The sequence below is a fragment of the Zingiber officinale genome, chromosome 2B, assembly GCF_018446385.1.
Source record: "Zingiber officinale cultivar Zhangliang chromosome 2B, Zo_v1.1, whole genome shotgun sequence".
NCBI lineage: Eukaryota > Viridiplantae > Streptophyta > Magnoliopsida > Zingiberales > Zingiberaceae > Zingiber > Zingiber officinale.
Genome location: NC_055989.1, coordinates 1286212 through 1310840, shown reverse-complemented (window position 1 = coordinate 1310840; position 24629 = coordinate 1286212). Strand labels below are relative to the sequence as shown.

The following is a 24629-nucleotide window of genomic DNA, read 5'->3' as shown; positions in this document are numbered from 1 at the left end:
ATAGTTGCATTAATTATTACTTTGAGAAGAATGTTTTTCTAAAATGGCCATTAGAGCATACTCTCTGCACCAAATCCAATTCATCTGGAGGTTTTATATTTGTAAGTCTTTATATTGATGATCTTATTTTTACTGGTAATAATTTGAAGATGCTAGATAATTTCAAATTCTTAATGAAGAATGAATTTGAGATGACTAATTTGGGAGAGTTACAACATTTTCTTGGAATTGAAGTTCTAAGATCCAAGCATGAAATTTTCATCACTCAGAAGAGTTATGCAAAAGAAATTTTGAAAAAATTCAGAATGGAGAATGCAAATCCTATTTCAACTCCTTGTGTTGTAAGATTAAAGTTGAGCAAGCATGGTGAAGGAAAATTGGTTAATCCAACTATGTTTCGAAGTTTGGTTGGAAATTTAATGTATTTGGCTGCTACAAGGCCAGATATTACATATGCTGTAAGTTTGGTGAGTCGGTTTATGAAGAAACCATTCTCTAATCACTGGGAGACAGCAAAAAGAATCCTTAGATATGTGAAAGGAACTCTTGATTATGGCATCTTCTATCAAGCAAGTGTATCAGTTAATCTTATTGGTTATACTGACAGTGACTTAGCAGGAAGTATTGATGATAGCAAAAGCACATCAGGTTATGTTTTCGATCTTGGAAGTGGAGCTATAGCATGGTGTTCAAAGAAACAATCTACTATTGCACTTTCTACTACAGAAGCAGAATACATTGCTGCTTCTTTTGCAGGATGTCATTTACTTTGGTTGCATGAAATTTGGGAAAATCTCAAGCATGATAAAGAAAGTCCAGCAACCTTGTTTTGTGATAACAGCTCAACAATTTCAATTTCGAAGGATCCAATTCTTCATGGAAAAACAAAGCATATTCGAATTCGATATCATTTCTTAAGGGAGCTTGTGAACGAAAATATTATTCATGTTGAATATTGCAGGACCAATGAACAAAAGGTTGATATCTTCACTAAACCACTTGGATGACCTACTTTCACAAAATTGTAGCAAGCTTAGGAATGAAGAGCAAGTTTTTTTTACGAGAGGCATTGTTGGAGGTCTAAACCAAATTGCATGCTTTGAAGACTAAACCAAATTGTATTGTTGGAACTCAAAACCAAATTGATTTGATCTTCATCAAGTCAAGTTGGATTGAATTATCTAGTGTCTAATTAAGTTAGCATAATGAGTTAAATTGTCAAGTACATGTATTTGATATAATAATGTATTTACTGTAGGAAAACTAAATTTTTTATGGACTTCCTTTGTCATGGCTATATAAGCCAAATTGTATCATGAAAAATATATAGAGACAAAAAGGTTACATTTCTTTTTTAACTATATTTCTCCTCTAAATTGTTACACTCCTCTTCTATTCCCAACTATCTTATCTTCTCTCCCGTCAGTTATGGTGCAGTGTAATTGGAATTGACTGAGAATCCAATCTTATTACAAAAATGACGAACAGTTTAAAACAATACTACATATATTTGATTTTTTTAAATTATTTTGAGAAAAATTGAATTAGATGAATGTTGGAAAGACTGCAAAATGTGGTTGTAAAGACGATTCGTTTGTCCCAACGTTCTAATATTGAAAAGATAATTTACGAATGACTATTAGTCAATAGTATAGTGGCCAAGATATGAGGAAAACATACTCAAATATGCTACCCAACTAGGGGTGTCAATTCAAAAGAATGAGTTCAAATTGACCTGACAAAAAATTTATAAAAAATATTAACTCGAGTTCAATCTGAACTCGAATATAATTTAAAACCTTTAAATCTAAACCCCACCAATTCAAACATGATCTGAATAATCTGATAAAAAAAATATTTTTGGCTATTTTTTCTATATTTTTTTTATTTTTATCTCAATATTTTATTATTATCGTACTAATATTGATATTAATACATATAAAATCATCTTCATTTTTAAAATAAAATTTAATTTAACGTTAAAAATCAAACTTAAATTTGGATCAACACGGAGCAATCCGAGTTAACTCAAACTCGAACTGAAAATCTTCAATCTGAAAATCTTCCAATCCAAATTCGAAAATTACCAATCCAAACATGTTTTTTTAATCAAATCAGATCAAATTGTTAGATCAGATTAGGGATGACAACGGATCTGGATTGGGACGAGTTTAGCCAAACTCGTGACCTGCCCTGCCTTCCTTTGGACTCGCCCTGCCCTACCCCGTCCCGCGAACCCGACGGGACAGGTTAAGGTTAGACCCACTAGACCCGTCATATTTATTTTTTGAAATACAAAATAAAAAATTTTAAAAATTCGGGAATTCAAAAATTAATTTCCCACAAAGGATAAAATAAATAAATAAATAACTGGCAAAAGCAGCCAATTGGTTTTGTTTCAGTGTTTCAGATCCCATTTCAACGGGTGGACAGGAAACTGATTGTCAACCAATAGTCTGTCCTCCTCACTCCCTGCGATAAAAGCTCTGCGTCTCCGCTTTTTCTCCGTCCTCTCTTTACTCGCCTGTCACTCTCCGCCCATTCTAAAAACCCTAATCCCGCTCTCCCTCTCCGCCTAGCTCCTCAAGTACCTAATCCCGTCGCCGCAGCGCCTACGGTCGGCCGCCGATGGCTTCCCCTCGATCGACGCTGCCCGTCATTCCGCTCCTTGTGCCCTAGACGGTAGATTCGAGTGTAGGGCGTCGCGATCTCGCGCGGACTAGGTTGGTCGCCAAAGTCATCATATCCTGGCGTCGGAGAGCGACGCCGCCCTGCCAGACGCGGCGGCCGTTGTGGATACTGGAATGATAGCGGCGCAAGAGTTGGCTCCGGCGAAATCCGGGCAGTCGCCGTGGACGAAAGCAGCAGCGACGACGACTGCTGATGGGCGGAAGGAGGGGGATCTCTTGATGGGTGCGGATTCGTGGCCCGCTCTTGGAGATACTAAGCCGAATGGATTTGCGACTAAGGTGACACCGGCGGCTGTGCCGCCACCAATGGCAGTGGGTAACCACCCGGGTCCTCATCCACCTGCTGTTCCAATTCAGGTTTTTTTTTTTTTTTTTTTTTTTTTGACGCTCCTATGGGTTCGATGTGGCGGATCTTTACTGTTTTCTATCGGTTGAATTTTCTTGCACTACGATTCTTTTATCTTGCTAAAACTTTCACTGAAGAACTGCCCCGAACTAGTATAAGACTTGACGTGGACAAAAGATATGAGATGTTTAGGGCGGAAGTAACTCCCCATCTGGTAGCTATTGAATGAAGAGCCACCTAAATGCACAAATGTACATGTTCTTTCTTAAATTTGTAAAATAAACAATCATCATCAACTATCGTGTCTCTACTATTCAGCTCCTGTTCCATAAATTGTAACCCTCCATTTGAACATCATCCAAGGTTATCTGTAGCGTTGGTTGAATCTTTTTAAATTACAGTAACTAGAATACTATCCCTTTACTTCTGATACCAACTATTCTAGTTGATTCGTTTGTCTAATTATTTATTGTATTAGCTTTCTTTAAACATGTCATGCCATTTTTTTTTATTTTAACTCTGTATGTCCTTTTTATCATTTTTATCTGTGCTACATTATTTTTCTTATGGTGTTTTGTTCCTAATTGTACATAGTTTAGTTTGGTTTTTTTTTTTTTGCATTTACTTTCTGTAAAGAAAAAGAGAATCGATAAATGAAAAGAAAATAACAAAATCACCATCTCCTTTTGTCTTATTAAAGAAGTGAAAATTATTTTACACAAAGGACTCTTGACTTCTTCAAAATGTTTATTTAGTTTGGGGTTTGATTGTACTCTTTTTCTTGGAATTTTATATTAAATACATTTTCACAAGGCAACGTTATTTTCTATGAGAAGAAAATTTATAAATGGAAAATTTCCCCTAAAAAGCATCCTTATCATCCCTATTGCTATCTATCTTCTGTGATCGGGCTAAGCTATTATTGTGTTAATTACAATTCTGTACTATTTATATATGCACAACTTTGAACTTTATGATATGAAATATTGGTGTTTTTGGATGTGATCTTGGACATATATATCATAAGTTGTCCTGTTATCATCATGCTTTTCTGCCTGGAGGAGCAGTACCTGGAGGAAGTGAAATCTGCTTGAGGAGTGGTACCTGGAAAAAGTGGAATAGAGAAGGATTAGTTGGGAAGAGGGGAGATCCAAAGTGAATTAATTCATGTCATCGTACCAACAAAGACACAGTTGTTGACCCAAAATAGGCATTTGAAAAGAATTAAAGATACTCATTGAACCCACTTAACAAAGACACAACTTTTGCTGTATCATTACTAAAAGGCCTTATAAGTAATTGGATTTACCATTTCGACTGTATTTTTTTTAGATAATTTTTGACTGGATCAGTGGGAGAACCAACTTTGCCTAAGAATTGGCAAGTGTATGTAAATGCATTGTTAGTTACTCTAATGTCCAGTGTGCTCAAGGAATAAGATTCCATGGATGCCATTTCCGCTGGCCAGTTAAATAATAAAAGGTTTCGCAACTGGTTATGTTATCTGGTTCGACAAAGATAGTTAAAAAGGCTTGCAGAAGCAGAAATATCAATTTTTTTCATTAATAATCTTCAGAAATAAATTTATTGTTACTATTCAAATTACTTTTAAAAAATAGCAAATTCCTAAATTTCTTATCTCTTGAGTTGTTTTTTGTTTGTTCTTTATGAAATACTTATTTGGCCTTTTTTTTTTTGGGTAGGGATCAGTGGGCACCCGAAAATCAGGTGGGCTTGTAAGCAACAATTCACCCAAGCATCGTCACAAGAATGGCTCTAGACGTAATGAACCAGTTAATGGTGGACCACCTTTTCCTGTACATTTGACATACCAACAATCAGGGCAGCCAGTACTGTATCCTGTTTTACAGCCTCCAACTCTGATGGTTCCCGATTATGCATATCAGCATCACCGTGCACCATTTGCTAATGTTCAACCACACATTGTGAATTCACCTGAACCTCACATGTCAGGGCTGGTCCCAACCAGCCAACCTGGAGGAAATAGTGGAAATAGAAATTTTCGGCCTATGCTGCGAGATCCAAACAATTGGCATCCCAATGCTGGATATGGTGGTAGACCATATAATGTTTGTGAACCTCCTCAAATGTGGAGGCGGCCTTTTGGTCCAAGAGATAGCACAGATATGCCTCGTGCTTTTGGACCGAGAAATTTCATCAGGCCAGTTCCTCAGTTTCTCGGTCCTGCACCTGGATTTATCAGTGGGCCTGGTTTTCCTGGTGTGTTTCAATCTAAACAGTTTCATTTTGTGCAAATCTTTTCTTTCATAAATCATTCTGTATTGCTCAAACTCAGGTCCTCCTATGTATTATGTTCCTGCTACTACTCACGAAGTGATGCATGGCCCTCCTCGATTTCCTTCCTACCCCTCTCCTACAGTCCATCCCAATATGACACAAGAGATGGTGGCTTTGCAAGCTAATATAGTAAAACAAATTGAGTATTATTTCAGGTTGGATTGTGACCTCTTGGCATAGGCTCCACTGGTGTTATCCTCTCTTCTGTTTCTTGATTTTTCATATTAACATTTGCAATACAATAATTTGACATGCTTCTGAATAGTGCGACAGATTTTAGACTGTAGTTTTGCAATAATCTCCATCTCAAAATGATTGCTTGAACTTAAATATGCTTGCAATCTTCTTTCATTTGTAGCGATGAGAACTTGCAAAAGGATCAATACCTGATATCATTACTGGATGAGCATGGATGGGTTTCTATAACCAAAATTGCTGATTTTAATAGAGTATGTTTAATTATGTCAGTAAACAATTTTATGATCCTAATTTAATATATCTTTGATGCAGAATCCTTCACACTGTTTCTGCTAATAAAAAATGGCATTGCAGGTCAAGAGGATGACAACTAGTATACCTTTGATTCTTGATGCTTTACTTGGCTCCAATTTGATAGAAATTCAGGTTATAATAATTCAGTTCTCTAAGAAATGGAACTTTTTTCCCTTGTACCGTTTAGTTTGTTTGACCAACAAGCTATATAACAGTATGATTTTGTTGGTATATTTATGTCCTCATTCACTGTTTAATGGGCAGGATGACAAAATAAGGCGGCGTGGTGACTGGTCCAAGTGGATTTCAACCCCATCTGTAGTTTCTTCTCAATCTCTGTCTACAAGGAGCCAATTTCCTGCAAGGGAGAATATCAATATTAATGAAAGAAGTAATAGTGCTTATATTGTTCATGAGACTCATTGTGAAGATCAAGATGAATATTCAAATCCAACACTTTTTTGTTCTATAAAAGAATCTAACAGTTTCTCAGATTTTAATACTGGAGATGTGCTTGTTCGTGTTGAAGTTGCTGAAAATGGAGATAGTGTTGAAGTTACTGAAAATGGAGATAGAATGAACGATAAGGAGGTAGATTATGACTCATTTTCAGAGAGACAGAAAGATCCTTTTGGTGATTGCAGATGTGCATCTAATAACTCAATTGCCAGCAATGTTGATGTTGATAGTGGAATTGATGTTTCTCACATCTCAAACAATTCAGAGGTCAACTCCTGTGATATTGGTCCCAAAGTAGACAAAGTAACTAGTCCAGCAGATATGAGAGTGGCATCTGGAACGGATGGTGTAGAGTATGATAACGTTTTTCTTGATAGTTCTCATGTCTATAATTCACATAGTACTTTTATGCTTGATGAGGAGCTTGAATTGGAGCATACAACAAATGAAATTGATCATCTTTCATTAAAAAGAAGGTTACAAGGCTTCTTCTCTGAATATCTTCTTCAAGTCTATTTATTTGATTAATTTTGTCTTTGCCTATTTTGTCTGTCCTTTTTAACCCCTAGTTCAGAATAAGCATCTCCCATTTGTAAATGATGGCAGGCTCTCTTAAGTTGCATTGGACATAGCTAAGTAGTCTAAGTTTATTGATCAATCACTAGCATCTTCTCTGCCTTCAAATGTTTCTGTTGAACAAGAGAAACCGACAAGTTTTGATTGGGATGTGTGCTGTGGAAGCCAGGAAAACTGATATTTGCTGACAAAACCTCTGAAATATACTAGCATTCTTCCTCATTTATTTTCTGTTAATTTTCAATTGATGCAATACAATGTTTGCCAGTTGGCTGATCCAAACGTCCTCTATTTTTAGAAGGCTCTGACCATTGACCACCAATTACAGTCCCTGTTCTCATATGGTAGATAAAATTGGCCTGCAATGAAATTATTGAACCCGGACATGGTTTTGCTTAAATATAATATAGTAATGTTCCATTCAAAATACTCTGCTAATAAGTATATGACCATTGTTACCCAAATTCAATTTCTAGAAAAAAAAATGTTAGTTTATTCAAAAATACTATAATCTTCGATTGCAAGATCAAGAGCATTTACAAAGTGCAGGTTATGTTTTTAGGTTCTGCAAAACCTTATTTATAGGCTACAAGAAACTGATCATGAAATCAAACAGGCCCCAAAATATGGAATTTTATCTGAGTTGGACTGGATTTAAACATCCCAAATCTTATACAATCAACATTCATTTAAAATAACAAACAATATATTTTAATATTAATGATCAATATCTAACCAATAAATACACTTACACTTTTGAAATTGGAATTTGTAGTTTGGGTGACAGCGATTAATGGATATGCTTTTCAGTTCAAAAATATTTGCTACTATCTATAGTTTCTATTGTCTATGACATCTTTAGAATGGAAGTACATAATGAGAATGTTTGTGAAAGGTCTTCTTTACTATTAAATCTTAATAAATTTAAAATGAAGAAATTTGAATAAATTGTATTCAAATGAATTAAAACAAAAACTAAACCATCTTTTGTTTTAAGACTACACTCAGATTTTGCTTTCATCATAATTTAGTGATCTATTTTTTTTTAATCGTAATTATGTCCACATAATTCCACTGATGATCATTGACCCTTGTAGCTTTCATATAGTTGGATTTTACTCAATTTTCCACTATGATATTCTGTATATTTCTCTTATTTTGAATCAGTTTTCAAATCAATTTACAGTTATTATGTATTGAATGTCTGATATTGTTCCTAACAAGTTCCAAACATCAACAGGGTTGATGATGAAGAGGATGAAATGGATGTTAATGATCAAGATGTGCACAGGCTTATAATTGTTACACAAGTTTGTTATGCCCCCTTTACTTATTTTTTTGCAGTATTTAGTTCACTTTTAAATATTGAATCTCAAATTTGTGCTTTAGTATTGACATTTCAAACTGGAGTGAAGTGGCAAACGTGCACTTTGTTTTGGGTGGCATGTTAATTGTTACTTCTTGATTGATTGTTATTTGATTGGCTCACCTTCATGAATCTGATTGTCTTAATTTCACTATCAATATGCTTACTCTCTTTCTGGACAAGTATCTTTTTATTCTCTTGTTTTTTGTTCCGTGTAAGAATCATTTCCCCCTTCCGCTACGGATATATTGACATTGCAAATGTCTAGAAACACCTTGCAGGAAACTCTTTTTGCACATTGTTTTTTTAGTTGTTTGTGTTTTCTTTAAGCAAGGAACACAAAACCAATTCTCCTGCACTAATTTTGTCTTACATAACTTCAATACAGGATACCAGGGTTGACAAAGATGATAGCATTGGCTCAGGGAAACGAGAAATAATATCCAATGAACTTGCTTTGGCTATCAATGATGGACTTTACTTTTATGAGCAGGTAATTGTTTGTTCTCTATTACATAGTTCTTCTATTTAGTTCTAGGCCATCTGTGTTTTAGATGTTCTTTTCCATGTTTACTCTTACTGCAACATATCTACTTCTCATGAAGTCAGGCGTCATTGTCTATGTTATTTGCAGGAATTGCATGCCAAAACATCCAATAATCATAGAAATTTGAAGACAAAAATGACTAAATCTGGTGACTATAATGCTTCCAGCAATGGAACCTCATCCTTGCATCTGAAGGCAAACCTAAACACCATAAATTATGCCTCTGAAGGTTCTGGGCAAGTTAGCTCTCGAAGGCGCCCAAACAAAGGTGCGAACAAATCACATGTCTCTCATAGGCGTCTTTTTCCAAGTAATTTTAGCAATCGTCATGGAGTTGTATCTGAGAGCCCACCAAGCAATTCGGTTGGTTTTTTCTTTGGTTCAACACCACCAGAAAACATTGGGTTAGTACTTCTAGTTAGATTTAGCTATGATGCTATTATTTTCCATTAACATGTCTTGTTGAGCTTTCTTTCACATTTATTTTTTTTCTTTCAGCTTCATGTCTTCTAAGTTGAGTGGCTCACCACATAGCATTAATTCTGGAAGCCCACCTGTGGGATCAATGCCAAAATCTTTTCCACCGTTTCAGCATCCAAGCCACCAACTTTTAGAGAAAAATCAATTTAAGCAGCAAAAGTGTGAATTATCCTTGAATTCTTATTGCTAGTATCAATTTATGTATTCTATTCATGCTTTTGATCCTGATATTCTTTGTGAAGGTATCTGAAATTCCACAAACGATGTCTTAATGAGCGTAAGAAATTAGGAATTGGTTGCAGTGAGGTAGGTCTTGATTTCTGACTTTCATTGAAATTAATTTTAATGTATATTTCAAAAGGAACTTCAATGTTGCTATCATTATGTACTTGCGGCATATGGAAAACAACGCTATATTGTTAGATTGGACTTCTGGAAATAGATCTTTTTCCTGGATTCCCTACATTCTGTGTGCTAATATATCATTTACTTTTTTTCCTGCTGTCAATTATATGCATGCACCGTCCACCAGATTTGGTTAGTTTTTGTTTGTCTCAAGGTTCTTCTCACCTATATTGGAAAATTTATGGCTTCTCTATGCAGGAAATGAATACTCTTTATCGGTTTTGGTCATATTTCCTAAGAGATATGTTCAATAAATCAATGTATGATGAATTTCGTAAGTTAGCAATGGAAGATGCAAATGCTAATTATAATTATGGGCTGGAGTGTCTCTTCAGATTTTATAGGTATTGATTTGCTGATATATTGTGCCCATCATGAAATGATCTTTAAGCCCAGAATCTTGTTTCAGAAACTTCTTGTTTTTAATCTTCTTTTAGAATTCGCACCACTAATTTCTTATGTTTTCTCTTTTACAGTTATGGGTTGGAGAAAGAATTTAGAGATGATCTTTATGATGATTTTGAACAACTTACACTCGGATCCTACAATAAAGGCAATCTTTATGGCCTGGAAAAATACTGGTAATGTATCTAACATATATTTATTATGGTAATACTGTATCTTCTTTTTATATAAATTTAAATTTTGTAATTTTTCTGCAATTTTTATTTTATGAGATTGATTATCTATCTTAAAAGTTGAATCAAATTTAAATTTTGTGATAAGTCTGCCTAAATAGGTGATTTATGGGGTCAAGTTGAGTTATACACGGAGGTTTTTTAGCTAGATTTCATTTGGTTCAGTGTAGATGTTTTTGTGAATTATCACACCCTTGTGTGATTACGCCATTCATAAAGGATTCATAACTTAAATCAAACCCAATTTCCACTTGCCCTGAATCACATTTGAATGCATTTCAACCTCAGTTCAACACAGACTCTTATGATCGAGTTATGAATTAACCCACATGAACTAAAATCCTCAGTGATTGATTTCATAAAATTAACAATAACTAACCTCTGTAAATGACTGAAGTAACTAGAAAAGAGAACATAATTCGGATGTGCTTCGAAGGGGAGCCTTGGCACAATGTTTAAGTTGCTGTCGTGTGATCTAGAGGTCGAGTTTCAGTTGCAAAGCAAGGTAAGATTGCGTCCAATAGACCCTTCCCAACGATCCGTATTGGCTGGAGCTTTATGCACTGGGTTGTCCTTTAAATAATGAAATGGTTCCTTTAGTTTCAGGAGCTATATTGTAAAAGATTTTATACACTGAGCTTAGATATATTGTTGGGCATATCCTGCGCTAGTCATAAGCACAGAAATTCTTTATAATTTCCTTTGCTAGTTTTTATATTCATAAAAGTATTCATAAAAATAATGAGCCAAGGGAATTTTATTGATGATGGTCGGTACAGCATCTTTTGTAATTTGAGAAGTCAGATGACTGCATTATCATTCGCATCTTTACTTTCTCGTTGATTGCGATATCTGTTTGGATGCCACAGGGCATTTCACCATTACAGAGAAGGTCGTGGCAGCACAGTTACTCTAAGAAAACACCTAGAGTTGGAGAGGCTTCTTCGAGAACAGTACTGCAGCCTTGAAGATTTCAGAGCTAAGGAAAAGGTCGACGTGGCTTCTGGTAAAGATTGCAGCAAGAACGAATTTGGTGGTTTTGATGACCAGGGAGTCGCACCATAGTTCGCTGCTCTGCCGTGCTCAATTTTAGACAGCCTTAGCTCTGTTATCTGTGATCATAATTTGATCTTGTAGTATGGCTTAGAGGGTCTGTACATTCATATACATATGTGGGGGATTTTGAGATCCTTGCCGGTGGTCAGTTTTGGCTGGGTCACTATTTCTTTTTTCCATCCCGGATTTTTGTAAATAACGCCAAGCATAGTCGGTGTATCTGAAATCTTGGAAATTTCCCAATAAGGTGTAAATTTACCCCTGCATCTCAAAGATGTTTATTTTTGAGTTTTGCTAATTTAGTTTTTTCTAAAAATCTTTAAAAGTTTGGTTAATTTATTCAAAATCACATCTAATGCTTGTGTTGCAAAATGTGAAATGCTCAATATTGACATTGAAAACGAAACTCTGGTTCCTGCGGTCGCAGCTACTATTGGGAATTGAGAAAGGAAATGGAGAAAGGAATTGAAGGCCGCTGTTGAGCTTTTAGGCCGTCATGCTCAGAGTTTGCCATTGGGTGAAGATCTAAATCCCAATATTCATTCTAAAAACTTTCCAACGTGAATTGTGAATTCATTAGACAATCGTATGATTGTTTTAAAAATATGATTACGAGCCACCTTCAGAGAAATGATTTAGCCATGAATACTAAACGACACGTTTTGAATGACATCTGAAAACGTATTAAAGAAATAAAAAGACGCAGCAACTACGAGATTCCTGATGATCACAAGGTAGAAATAAAGACTAGAAAAGCCCGCTTAGAACTACTTAAGTCGACCAAAATACATACCAAATATTAAACTAAGAGGTTCCAAGTAAGACCTTAAGTCAGCCTTGTGATTGTCTTCCCCCACGACCAAAAAGGTCAACCATTCCATAAAACAAAAATTCACCCAAAATATACTTAGAGACGACTAAGAGACGGTCCATATCAACAGAAGAACATGGAGCTAGACACATTCTCATGTAAACGAGGTAGTTCCGGGACAGGAACTGCTCCAGGTGCAGTATGCTGCTGTCCACCTTGGCTGGATGAAGAATCAGATAAATCTTCAAATTTCACAAATTGCCCAATTTGAGCAGCAGCCAAGTGAGCATAACAGATGGGTGCAACTGCATCAAAAAAACAAAAATAATAATATAGATATAATATAGCAAGGAACAATACAACAAACTACACAAATCACCTAAAAGAACTGACAACTTACCAACAGATATTGCAGTTGTGCTCCTCTGATATCTGAACATTTGGACATAGAATGGAAAAAATTTAAGTTCCGATATCAAACATTGAAGAACTAAAGTATTAGTTACGTGTAAATATGTACACTTACACATAAGAAAGCGAATGAACAAGCTCTTGCAGGGCATCGGCAGAAAACCCAATCTCATCCATTAGCACATGGTAATGAGTGGGCCGGGTTGTGCCCTGTGGAATTGCAAAGACCAATATAAGAAAAACTAGAATTACACATATAACTCTAACAAAATGAATTTATTTATTTAGACAAATGGCAGAAAATTTTTATATAAATATATTAACCAGATAGTCTGATATATCAAAAACTATTACAAATATAATTTCAGAAAAATTAATCTCAAGTAGAAACAATAGTTTAATTTTGAAAATATATCTAAGTATATACACAAAGCACCTACTGTAAAAGAGAAGCACCGAAATAAAATCTACACTGACCAAAGATGCTAAAAATATTAAAACGACAGGCTTTAAATAGATTACAACTGTTGAAAACAGAGCTTACAATCATGCCGGCATGAGCGCACATGTAAAAGTCATAATTCCTTGGATGACAAATTTTGTTATCAATAACCGTCCCTGCAATCCCAAAACCATGCAAAATTAAAATTCAAAAATTATAACTTGGAGGTAAAAGGTCAAAAAGTAATAGAAAATTGAAGACCAACAATAATAAAATACATACCAGGTTGGACATTGTCAGGCGAATTTGGAAGGAAAAACTTGGTATGATGATTTTTTTGGGCAATTATTAATGTAAACTTTGGAGACCACTGTTCATCAAGAAACTTGCAGGCCTACAAATAGAAACAAGAATTTGAGCAAAATCAGGACTCAACTGACATCAGTATCCATATACCCCGACATACCTCAATAATCTGATCCAATTCAATGTTGAGGACCTGAATAAACTGTGATTCACTAACACCATCCCTGAATATCAAAAACTCATCACAAACAGCTCAAACATATTGGAAAACACACACACCCCATCAAGAAACAGATCCACATAAATTAATCCAATAGTAAAAACTAGAGTAGAGTTTACCTGAAAATGATAATGTTTTCTGGTTTTCTTTTTCCTGAACTGGTGTAGAAATCAACCAGCAGCTCCCTACATCATAGATAATGGCTTTCGTTTACAAGAAGAATAATACTCAGATGAAGCTGATGAAAAATAATCAAAACATGACATGGTATTATAATTTAGAAATGTTAACAAACCGAATTATGCCACTGTCATCTTTCTCTCCTACAGGCTTAAAAAGTGAGTCTATCATTTCAACCTTGGGAGATTGTGTTCGCACAGAAGCTCTATAGCGTGAAATAGATGGCCATTGCCTCGAGCTTACAACCTTAAAACGAGACTAAATGGTTAGGCATGTAAGAAATAGCAAAAGATGACTAGCTAGAAATATTTTTTGCAAACAGTCATTATAGTTACATAATTAGAGAAGTAACAAAAGTAGTAGAAATGCAGCCTGTTAAATATACCGCAGCAATAGAAGGAATATCCGAATGCCCAGGAGATCCATGGGAAACATCCATGCCCAAAATGATTGTTGGTGTATCTGAGACTAGAGGAATATTTGATGATCTTTCAATTGACAAATAAGAGTTTATACCACCCATCTGTGTAGGAAACACAAAATATTAGAAATAGAGAAAGAGGGTAAAGGCACTAGAAAGTGATAGTATATGGCACCTTTGCATTGATTTTAAGGAGCACATTGGTAAGGTACTGATCATTGACTCTTGTAGGGGCGATACATTGAGAAACAATTCCAAATTCAGCTAGACACTTGCGCTTCCAAGGACCTATTCAGGGATTATGCTTAACCGCAAATATATATAATGATACCATAAAGACAGAAAAAACACAAACCATAAATATCTGAATTCTTCCTCTCAGCTAAAATGCATAGAAGAAACTTTGGAGCACCAGGTAAGTTCTGCTTAACTTGCTGGAACATGTCCTCCACTCTGGCAACAGGTGGAGCCCTTCTCATCGAAGGACTTTCCTCAAAAAAATGCTGAAAAGGTTCTTCCATTGACTGAGAAAGAAACAGTGTTAGCATTTAAGAATCCATGGGGAAAAAGTAATGCCAAAAACATACAATGCCCTTCATATTTGCACATTTGAGCATGTCACGTATGAGGCTTGAGATATCACATCGAGCAGAGAAATTAACAACAGCCCAACGGTTGACTTGAGATGGCTCAATCAATTTCTGAAAGAAGTAAACATTTTAACTACAAGAATAAACTTATTGAAAGCAAAAAAATATAATCTTCAAAACAACACACCTTTTGGTTAAAATTCCATCTCCCCCTTGATGGCATAAAGTCCTCTCCATTGCCAACTTTGAGCTGCAGCATTTGCTTTAGTTGTCATAAATAACCTCAAATCAATATGTAAAAGTATAAATACAAAACATAAAACCATACCCGGGGAGGCTGCAATACTCTGCCTTCTACTTGAGTAAAATTGGTGGCAATGCTAACACCAGATGCACGTAGCAGTGGGTCAGCATCATAATTATTGTTCCTCAAAGCCTATCATCCAAGGATAATCATGAAAAACAGCCTAACGGCCATACCAACAAAACCAATCTTACAAATCAGCACATACCTCGCTGAGGACACTCATTCGTTCTTGAGGCTTCTGCCTTGACTTTTCCACGAGGGCAGCTCGTTGAAATGTTGACAGTGATTTGGTATATCTTTGCAGTGAAACCAAGGAACAGAGCTGAATAATTTGCCAAATTTGTCAGGATAAAAATAAAGATTCTTGCACCAAAAAACATTAAAAAAAAATAGCCAAGTGGAAGAGCTTGCAAACCTCAAGGGGCACATATGTTGGTCTTTTTGGTTTTCCAACATTTAAGCAAGGAAAATCAGCAGAGTAACTCAATTGCATTCTCCGATGTCTCACAAAATAATCATAAACAGTTACTTCAACTGTATCTGAATTTCCATTTCCATCATTTCCATTTCTCAGCTTTAGAGTGAATCTGAAATGTTAAAATAAACATAAAAAAATAAAATCATAAAGATATTTCTCAATAAAATTACCTATCAATTTTTAATGGCTTATCAACCTCCACTCACGGCTACAAAGTACAACAATAAAAAACATATTTGCCAACGGGAGGAAGCAAGACCAGTTCCAACCTTGTGGCAGATACATCAACATTATACAAACAGTAATGGTTTTCAGAGAGCAAGATTAGTTCCAAACATAGGCAGAGAAAGAGGAAAATTCTGCAGTGCCACTTCCAAACAATAAATTCTTATCACCAAAGGAAGAAACACAGAAGTTGTACACACTCACATTTATATAAAAGAAGCTTCTTTCTTACAATAATGCTTCATTACAAATAATGAAACAACACAACCTGGAAAGACTCACATTTCATCTTTGCAAGGCTTGTCACTTATCCCAATGATTTTAAATTCTTGATTTGTATGAGTTGTCTTCACTCTCAAATTTTTCAAAGTTCTTCTAGCCTACCAACAACAAAATGTGTGAAAAAATAATAAGATCTAAGTAGACACAATACGAATAATGAAGAAGGCAAGATGAAACAGGTCGCATCAATAGGTATATTATATATAGGCATTCAATAACCTAGAACATAAAAATAAAGAACAAATTCTTAATCACCTTGTTCCAGTCCAGTTGATTTGGATTCTTGACATTTTGATTTGCAAGTAGAAAATCAACCACTGCGCCAGGCCTCACAATCATAGTAGTAGAGACATCTATATTCAATATATAAGAAAGATAATAATATTTTTAAAACAATAAAGTGATTGAATGACAATGCAAGAAAAAGCAAAAAGCAGAAATGTAGAGAGATTGTACGTGCTTACCAATATTCAAAGAAAGTCCTCCTTGTGAAGTTCTGAAACTTGAATGAAAACCTCTGCATCCCATGACTCCACCACCAATGTCAGTAAAGCTTTTAGGATTGTTGTGAAAAAATGATTGTCTCACAAGAAGGCATCCCCTAAAAATGTATTTTAGCAACTATCAGAATGCAACAAACAAACCCACGATTATGTAATTCATAATTTCAACAATAAATAATTAGAAGGAAATTCGCATACTGTTTTGAAGCATGCTGTCGCAGAATAATATCAAGAACCCGTAATGCCTCCTGAGAGTTCTCGGTTTCATTGCCTTTCAAGGCTGCAGCAATGGACTTCATAGGTATTTTAGCTGCAAAACTCAACAAAACCTTGAAGGTTTTAGTATGCTTCGGACGTCTGGCACGTTTGTGATCGCTTTCACCTGGACTATTATTTCCAGCATTTCCATTGCCAGGAATTCTAGGTCAAAGATAGAAAACAAATGTCATACACATGTTAAGTTGGGAATGGATTAATCAGTAAATGCAAGGTTCATAAAAAAAACTATTACCTGTTTGAGGACAGGTCCTCAAGCACCACAGTGAATTCGTTGTTGACTTGAGGAAGGGCACCTAGGGTGAATAGAGACTTCTCACCATCATATGCAAAATCCTTTTTTCCTAACTCAGTGTCATATGTCTGGTGCAGTTTGTCAATAACTTTCCTTCCAACACCCTTCCCATCCACAGGACGATCATCCTCATATTTCAGTGCCACCTAATTGAATAACAATAACAATTTCAAACACTAATAAAATTCCATTATTACAAGTTACATCAGGAAAGAGGTAAACAAGGAATAACGATAACCTACACTGTAGTGGTAAAAATAATCATCCACGTTTCTGAGAGAAACTTTAAAATGATTAGTCAAAAGCTGCACAGCATTGCCCTTTTTTCCAATGCCAGGTCTAGCCATTGGAGTTCTTTTAGGTTTTGTAGCCTTCATGGGGTTAACATTAGGAGGAATGGAAGGAGGCGGTGGCAAACTTTCGATGTTATCAGGGTCAGGCTTAACCTGAGGATCCATCTTGTCTGTCTTCAATCTAGCAAAAACGAAAATGGCAAGGCAAAAATAATTATGATATCCTTGCATAAGAGTTAAAATCACAGTTACAAACACAACCCAAAATGAAAATAAGCGTAAAAAGCATCAATTTAAAAGGATGCTAGATGAGAATGTTTAGACCATTTCACACTAGAATCTATAGAATATGAAACACTGCTAGGTTTTAAACCAAAACGTCTTCCAATCAAAATTTCTGCACACTTAACATAAATACAAAATCTCTAAAAAACAATCAAACAACTAGCCAATGTACCATACAAAGGAAATCAATGAGAACAGAATAACAATTATCTGTGAAAATTCCATGTACACATTTTGGGGTAATTGAAGTTTAACTAACAACAATAAGGACTCTAATCAGATAACAGATACAACAATTACAAAAAGAATAAAAAAAAACACTAGACAAAAAATTTCTTATTATGTGACAGTTTTGTGAGGAGCTCTAAATGACCAAGGAACAAGCATATCCTCCTAAGAGTTAACAGGTTTTAAATCTAAGTCAAAATACAAACAATCAGGTATCAATCATGAAGTGATCATGGATTCAAGTTAAAAACATGCCGCTTAGCGGTACATCTCACATCCTAACTAGTTTCTATCGTGGTCGCAGTTTAATCTCACGAACATGTGAACAGAAAGCAAACTGGAATAGCCTGAACGTCGGATGAGGTTACCAACAAACGGCCAGAGATCAATGCTGGAAACTTGAAGCAACAGCGCTTCGATCTAACAGCAAAATACCAAAGAGAAACAGAAAACATACTCATAAACCCAAAACCCTAGCGAAAAAACTGCGATTGCTACGCCAACAGAAAGCGTAGAATCTTTCAAACATAGGGAAGAACCCTAGCGAACAGCAATATCTACGAAACGGACAATGCTTACATCGAAAGCGAAGAAGATCTGCAACTCCGTGCGCCGTTCCTCGCCGTTCTGCTCCGCCTTCTATCTCCTGCCGCTACTTGTAAAGCCACCGAGAAGCCGCACTGCCTCGAACGTCGGGCCGCATAAAACCGCTCCTTCGAGACCGAGTCTCTCGCCGTTAATTTCTAAATTGACGGACAAGGCAATTCCGCATAGCACTTTGTATGCTGACGTCCCGCAGGTGCTCTCCTCCCGAGCGCCCCGGTCGTGACTTAACGGCACATCACATCGCCGTCACTCTGCCATCTGTGGACACGTTCCACGGCCAGGATTAACGGGAAGAACTCGAGATCGAATCGTAACCGTTGACCCTTTATGGTGATAAGCGGTTCTTTTTTGGTATGCCCCGAATATATTTGAAATTGTCTATTTATCGTTTTTATTTCCTTATTTAACTTCGGCGATACGAACCGGGATCACAGTGAGTTGTTAAAATCCATATTTAGCCTCCCCTTGCTCTCCTCAAAACCATCGCCGAGACGAATCCGCAAATCTACACCGTCGAATATTAGTATTTTCCAAATCTCCGTGAGGGCATTTAAGTAACTTCATTAGGTTATCACGGAACCGAGAAGTCCCTTCGTAGGTCATCTCGGGCGTCGGGTACAATTTGAAATAAAAATAAAAAACACATCAACGGCTTTGATGCTTCTTGAACAATTTATTTAAGGGAAAAAATCAGATAAAATTTACAAATAGTCTTTCGGAAAAACAGGAAATATTTTATTTAATTATGATTCCTATTCGTGAGGATTCCTTATTTTTGAATAAATATAAGGAAAATTTTGCACGCATTTATTATTTTTATTTTATTTCTTGCGTTATTTAACAAGTGATGATGATCTTTTCGGGATAATTTATTGTGTGTGCATATATTGAACGTGTCATTGTCCTACAAGATTTATTTATTATTGCATGCTGATTTATTAAATAAGTTACCATAAAAATGAAGGCGATAAATAAGTTTAATTTTCTTCCACTAGAAAGAATTTAATATCCTCTAGAGTTCATACAATTCTTAATTTTATTTTCTCCTTCGAGACCGAGTCTCTCGCCGTTAATTTCTAAATTGACGGACAAGGCAATTCCGCATAGCACTTTGTATGCTGACGTCCCGCAGGTGCTCTCCTCCCGAGCGCCCCGGTCGTGACTTAACGGCACATCACATCGCCGTCACTCTGCCATCTGTGGACACGTTCCACGGCCAGGATTAACGGGAAGAACTCGAGATCGAATCGTAACCGTTGGCTTTTATGGTGATAAGAGGTTTTTTTTGGTATGTCCCGAATATATTTGATTTGAAATTGTCTATTTATCGTTTTTATTTCCTTATTTAACTTCGGCGATACGAACCATTATTAATGGGATCACAGTGGGTTGTTAAAATACATATTTAGCCTCCCCTTGCTCTCCTCAAAACCATCGCCGAGATGAATCCGCAAATCTAGACCGTCGAATATTAGTATTTTCCAAATCTCCGTGAGGGTATTTAAGTAACTTCATTAGGTTGTCACGGAACCGAGAAGTCCCTTCGTAGGTCATCTCGGGCGTCGGGTACAATTTGAAATAAAAATAAAAAACACATCAACGGCTTTGATGCTTGTTAAACAATTTATTTAAGGGAAAAAATCAGATAAACTTTACAAATAGTCTTTCGGAAAAACAGGAAATATTTTATTTAATTATGATCCTTATTCGTGAGGATTCCTTTTTTTTAAATAAATATAAGGAAAATTTTGCACGCATTTATTATTTTTATTTTATTTCTTGCGATATTTAACAAGTGATGATGATCTTTTCAGGATAATTTATTGTGTGTGCCCATATTGCATGCTGATTTATTAAATAAGTTACCATAAAAATGAAGGCGATAAATAAGTTTAATTTTCTTCCACTAGAAAGAATTTAATATCCTCTAGAGTTCATACAATTTTTAATTTTATTTTCTCAAAGTAAAAAATAGTCATCACTTACAATATTATGTAGAATTCTGAAAGAGATAGAAACACTAACACACATAATCTGTTGGTAGCTACATCGGATACGATTGTAAAATGCAACATAAAAAACAAAACCAGTCAATTAATTAACACAAACCTTTAAATGAAAAATAAAAAAAAATGACTTTAGTTACTCATCCAGTATGATCATGGGTCTTGAATTTTGTCAAGAGATAAGGAAAAGAATCACTAGGGATCCCAAATTCAATGGGATCATAAGTGGCAAATAATGCTATAGCTAGAAGCAGGTAATTGATGAGTTTTAAGGTGTGAGAGTAAGCAATGTACCATTGTTTGTTCATTGAACTGAAGTTTAAACTTTGTCATTGTGATCTCCAGGTTCTGCTAGTAGTCCGTGCTTCGATGATTTGTCGACGGGCAACGGATAAGAAGGGCGTCGCTCTTTTCCTCCGGGCTTAGATGATGCATTTCCGTACCAGATCATGCCCAAGACTGCTAAGATCATTCCGAAGATTACATGTAAGTTGAGACCTTCTCTTCCAAACAAGAAGAAACCCAAGATTAGGACGAGGATTGTCTTCATGTGTCCTATAACTTGAAAAGAGACGGCGGTGAATCTTCCTATGCAGATAAACTGGCTAAGATTGGTTCCCACAGCTATGGTGCATGAGAGTACGATGAAGAACTGCAACATACAAATAAAAGTGAGCTGTCAAAATATTTTCATTCAATGCAGCATCTGTTTAAAGATCAAAGCATCGCCATGTACTTACCACAGTGGTTACATTGTAATCAAATGTGTCCACCCTTTTGTTTGTCAACCGATAATCAACAAAGGGCCCTACAATCAACAGAGATGCTGCTTGGGCTGGAGCCGTGTGCCCGAGGAGGTTGAATGATCCAAGTGAATACTTCTTTTGAAGAAAATGCACGTACTGAGAACGAACACAGATATTTGTAAATTTGTTAAGAGAGCTAAAATGTTTGCAATTTATTCTCAGATCATTGAACGACTAACTTGAAGTATTGTAAGTCATGGCTGATGGGTCACTTTTGCATCTATAAATAGGTCGTATTAGTTTCATTTTACTTAAGTCATTTGTAAATTTGTGTGCAAGTTCAATAGAAGTTTTTCTTTCTTTCACTTGTTCTTTGTTCGGTTGTACTTTTACTGACACAAAAATTGGAGATCTTGGGCTAATGGTGGTGATTTATTTTTTCTCCACATGGTTGAACAAGAGTGCTAGAGAGATAAATTTGATCATGATTATGTCCAAGTGCAGAGAGCTGCAAAAATTAAGAAATATGGATCTTGATTACTTACGTATTGCTGCAAGGAAGTGCCCCAAACTGCTATAGTAGCTGCTATGAGTCCTCTAGTATTCACGCTCACATCAGTAATTGTACAAATGCCAACACCTAAAAGAACCACCAGTATGCTGAGCTTTGTTGCCCTTGAATAATGAATTTTATCGAATACAACTTCCAGAAGACAGGATACTGGGATCATACACAGCTTTGCAATCTGTAATATAGTTACAAAATCATGTCAATTTATGAAATTCTATGTTTTTTACTTTATTGTTATGGCAAGGGCAAACCTGATAAAATCCAACAGAATTCCACATCAAACTTATATTCATACCAACTATCGATAAGTTTGCAAAAAGGACAAATTTTATAAGGATGGATAATGGTAAATGAGAGGGTTGAATGTATCCAAGCCACCTAAATACAACAGTCAGAACTGTGGTCGTGGCAAAATGTAGACCTGTTAACGTTGTGGCTGCAATAAAAAAACATAGAGACCATATGAGAGCAGGCAATGAAAAAAATCAGACTTTATGCCTAGTAAATGCATCAATGTTCAGTGGTAGGGGAATCATGAAGTTCAACTCACATTCATTATTGTTAACGAAATTAAATCATTATATTCACAAGGTTGATATTATGTTTAAATCAAATTCTCATGCTGGAAGGTACAAAGAACTGCCATTTAACACAAAAAGACATTAAATTAACAGTAGAACCATAAAAACTGAAACTTGTATCGCCATACCAAATGTGAAGTGATGAGTTGCCATTAAGGCCTTGTTAACCATGATAATCCCTACAGATGTAACAATATTGAACATCCATGCAGCTGCATCTAATGCTGCCTTCCTATCAGCCTTGCTTGTAGGTGCCATACTTTCTACTTGTGCGCACTTGCTACTTTATTCGTCTCTACGTCTCCAAATAACGGTAAGCATTGCTCCACAAATGCTTCTACATCAGCAATAGCAAAAACAAAATAAGTGACCTTCTATGATCTATATCTACAACAGTATTTCGAAAAGTAGTGAATGAGCTATATACGTAAATATGTTGGAACATTTGCCTACATTAAGCCTAGTATTCCCAACTACTTGAATTCATTTACAGAGATCTTATCTTTACATAGGAATTACTAGAAGGATATACTGCAGTTATAAATGCCTAGTTCCACTGACATTCAACGAGTCATTGAAATAATCTTTAGCTTCTAATATCCTATTACTGCTTAATATGGAGGTTAATTACTAATGTTAGAGTAACTAAGCGTGTTACAACTTGATTTTTTTGAAGTTGTGGATTTACATCGACGATGTCAGCTCTGGGTCCCTATCTTTTCACAATTATACTAAATTCCCAAATGAACAAACCAATCGTATTCATAATAAGTAGTACATAATTGATGAAACATAATGTCACACTTTGTGGATTGATGAGATTGTAATTAGATTAAATCTAAAACAAAATTGTGTATAAAGACTATAAATCAAAGCTATTAAGACAAATAGTACAAAACTTGAATATATATATAAATAATAGGAATAAGAAAAAAAAATCATTGATGAACATGAATCCATGTAAGTGAGAATATGAGAATTTTAGGTATCTCAAATCCATTATCTAACTAGAAGAAGATATTGTTGAAAATATAATTTAATAGCATAAAAGAATGGATGATCAAAATGGAGATTGTTGAATGATCAAACACAAAATCAACCTTTAAAACAAGTATTGGATGTCTGAAATATCTAAGAGATTATTGAACGCACAGTAAAACTAAGAGAGTTTGATATTTACCGATCTAAGACTAGTATTAAAGCTCAAACTTTAGTTGACTTGATTGTTGAATCGCTCAGGTCATTTATCTAAATAGTTTCTTTGCGAGAGACAATGTAGGCGTTGGACCCATATACCAACCATCCAGATCATGGAGAACCACAAAAAAGTATATTTTCTACAATTCTCCTTCTCATGAAGGACAAAAACAACAACAGCAGCAATAATAATAAAGCAGAATATGAAGTCTTAGATGGAATTAAAGTTGTCCAAGGAGTTGTGCATGAGGCGTTCAATGCCTCACAATGGAGAATCCACGACACATGATCATTCTAAGTCCCTTGACAACCGTGACAAATATCAGCAGTAAGTTTCTTAGACCCACAGCACAACTGCGATGGAAAACTAGAAGTATATCTGACGGATCCATCCGCAGTTGCCTCATTATAAATCTAAAAAACATGTCAGGCACAGAAACAGAAAAAAAAAATCAAGAAATGGCACCAATGCGACATAGTAAATAATAGATCAGATCATATCTTATCTCAATTAAACCGCTATCTCGATTTTAGCGATACGACGCGAAATCCTGCATCGATGAAGAGACGGAAGAATGCAGTAGATCCAACTCACCTGATCTGGCCAGGAAAGATCCAACGGTAGCTCCGTGGATCCGCAGCCGGAGAAGGGAAGATCGGAAGAAAGACGAAGCGAGGCGATGGTGGCGATCTCAATGTAATGCGGACGAATGCCGTGGGCGAGACGGAGGAGACGAAGCTGCTCCCCTACGCTTGGTTCGGTCTCGCTTCCTTTTCGTTGGAAGCCGAGGAGCATACGGGACACGAGATGGGACACGAGATGGGATTTTTTGTTTTTTTTTGGACTCACATTCCGCTAATTTATTAGGAGCGGAATGATCGAGGGAAGAAAGAGCGACGGTTGCTGGGCACTACTCACGGCGAGCGTAACGGTAACGTTGAAAAGAAAGATGTAACGGGAGGTTTTTGTAACACATAAAAACGTAACGGTTAAT

The 24629-nt window shown here is 35.9% G+C and overlaps 3 protein-coding genes across 4 annotated transcripts; 1 reads left to right on the top strand and 2 right to left on the bottom strand.

The window, feature by feature from the left end:
• Nucleotides 1-2501: 2501 nt before the first annotated feature.
• Nucleotides 2502-11647, top strand: LOC122044985 (la-related protein 1A-like). 2 transcript variants are annotated; one of them, XM_042605026.1, is made up of 14 exons: nucleotides 2502-3047; nucleotides 4740-5277; nucleotides 5354-5510; nucleotides 5714-5804; nucleotides 5908-5979; nucleotides 6112-6782; nucleotides 8123-8192; nucleotides 8637-8741; nucleotides 8883-9199; nucleotides 9294-9434; nucleotides 9518-9581; nucleotides 9879-10024; nucleotides 10157-10261; nucleotides 11188-11647. In XM_042605026.1, exons 1-14 carry the CDS (start codon nucleotides 2805-2807, stop codon nucleotides 11381-11383), a joined length of 2916 nt encoding a protein of 971 aa, XP_042460960.1. In that variant the 5' UTR covers nucleotides 2502-2804; the 3' UTR covers nucleotides 11384-11647. The 2 variants fall into 2 exon arrangements, 1 of the variants encoding a protein (XP_042460960.1); XR_006129873.1 differs by lacking the exon at nucleotides 9879-10024 and having other exon boundaries at nucleotides 11188-11326.
• A 462-nt stretch (nucleotides 11648-12109) lies between these two features.
• On the bottom strand, nucleotides 12110-18663 carry LOC122044984 (protein argonaute 4B-like). Its single transcript, XM_042605025.1, has 23 exons — nucleotides 18507-18663; nucleotides 17364-17595; nucleotides 17062-17267; nucleotides 16749-16970; nucleotides 16512-16648; nucleotides 16303-16400; nucleotides 16048-16145; nucleotides 15478-15649; nucleotides 15268-15384; nucleotides 15084-15191; nucleotides 14943-15005; nucleotides 14753-14866; nucleotides 14521-14689; nucleotides 14341-14453; nucleotides 14130-14267; nucleotides 13860-13990; nucleotides 13684-13749; nucleotides 13505-13568; nucleotides 13321-13432; nucleotides 13141-13214; nucleotides 12712-12806; nucleotides 12586-12617; nucleotides 12110-12490 (listed from the first exon to the last, which is right to left on the bottom strand). The coding sequence occupies exons 2-23, from the start codon at nucleotides 17577-17579 to the stop codon at nucleotides 12309-12311; spliced, it is 2727 nt and encodes a 908-aa protein (XP_042460959.1). The 5' UTR covers nucleotides 17580-17595; nucleotides 18507-18663; the 3' UTR covers nucleotides 12110-12308.
• A 1907-nt stretch (nucleotides 18664-20570) lies between these two features.
• Nucleotides 20571-24450, bottom strand: LOC122044983 (UDP-rhamnose/UDP-galactose transporter 6-like). The gene is made up of 6 exons (XM_042605024.1): nucleotides 24230-24450; nucleotides 22566-22774; nucleotides 22108-22292; nucleotides 21831-22031; nucleotides 21280-21441; nucleotides 20571-21191 (listed from the first exon to the last, which is right to left on the bottom strand). Exons 2-6 carry the CDS (start codon nucleotides 22693-22695, stop codon nucleotides 20859-20861), a joined length of 1011 nt encoding a protein of 336 aa, XP_042460958.1. The 5' UTR covers nucleotides 22696-22774; nucleotides 24230-24450; the 3' UTR covers nucleotides 20571-20858.
• Between the last annotated feature and the right edge of the window lie 179 nt (nucleotides 24451-24629).

Excerpts from the sequence above, each read along its gene's own strand:
- LOC122044985 (XM_042605026.1), top strand. The coding sequence starts at position 2,805 with ATGATAGCGGCGCAAGAGTTGGCTCCGGCGAAATCCGGGCAGTCGCCG. Across the intron at positions 5,278-5,353 it reads CAGTGGGCCTGGTTTTCCTG|GTCCTCCTATGTATTATGTT; the intron begins GTGTGTTTCAAT and ends GCTCAAACTCAG. Across the intron at positions 6,783-8,122 it reads CATCTTTCATTAAAAAGAAG|GGTTGATGATGAAGAGGATG; the intron begins GTTACAAGGCTT and ends AAACATCAACAG.
- LOC122044984 (XM_042605025.1), bottom strand. The coding sequence starts at position 17,579 with ATGGATCCTCAGGTTAAGCCTGACCCTGATAACATCGAAAGTTTGCCA. Across the intron at positions 14,690-14,752 it reads GTGCAAATATGAAGGGCATT|TCAATGGAAGAACCTTTTCA; the intron begins GTATGTTTTTGG and ends TTTCTTTCTCAG. Across the intron at positions 12,491-12,585 it reads CACAACTGCAATATCTGTTG|TTGCACCCATCTGTTATGCT; the intron begins GTAAGTTGTCAG and ends TTTTTGATGCAG.
- LOC122044983 (XM_042605024.1), bottom strand. The coding sequence starts at position 22,695 with ATGGCACCTACAAGCAAGGCTGATAGGAAGGCAGCATTAGATGCAGCT. Across the intron at positions 21,442-21,830 it reads GCACTTCCTTGCAGCAATAC|TACGTGCATTTTCTTCAAAA; the intron begins GTAAGTAATCAA and ends GTTCGTTCTCAG. Across the intron at positions 21,192-21,279 it reads ATTACAATGTAACCACTGTG|TTCTTCATCGTACTCTCATG; the intron begins GTAAGTACATGG and ends TGTATGTTGCAG.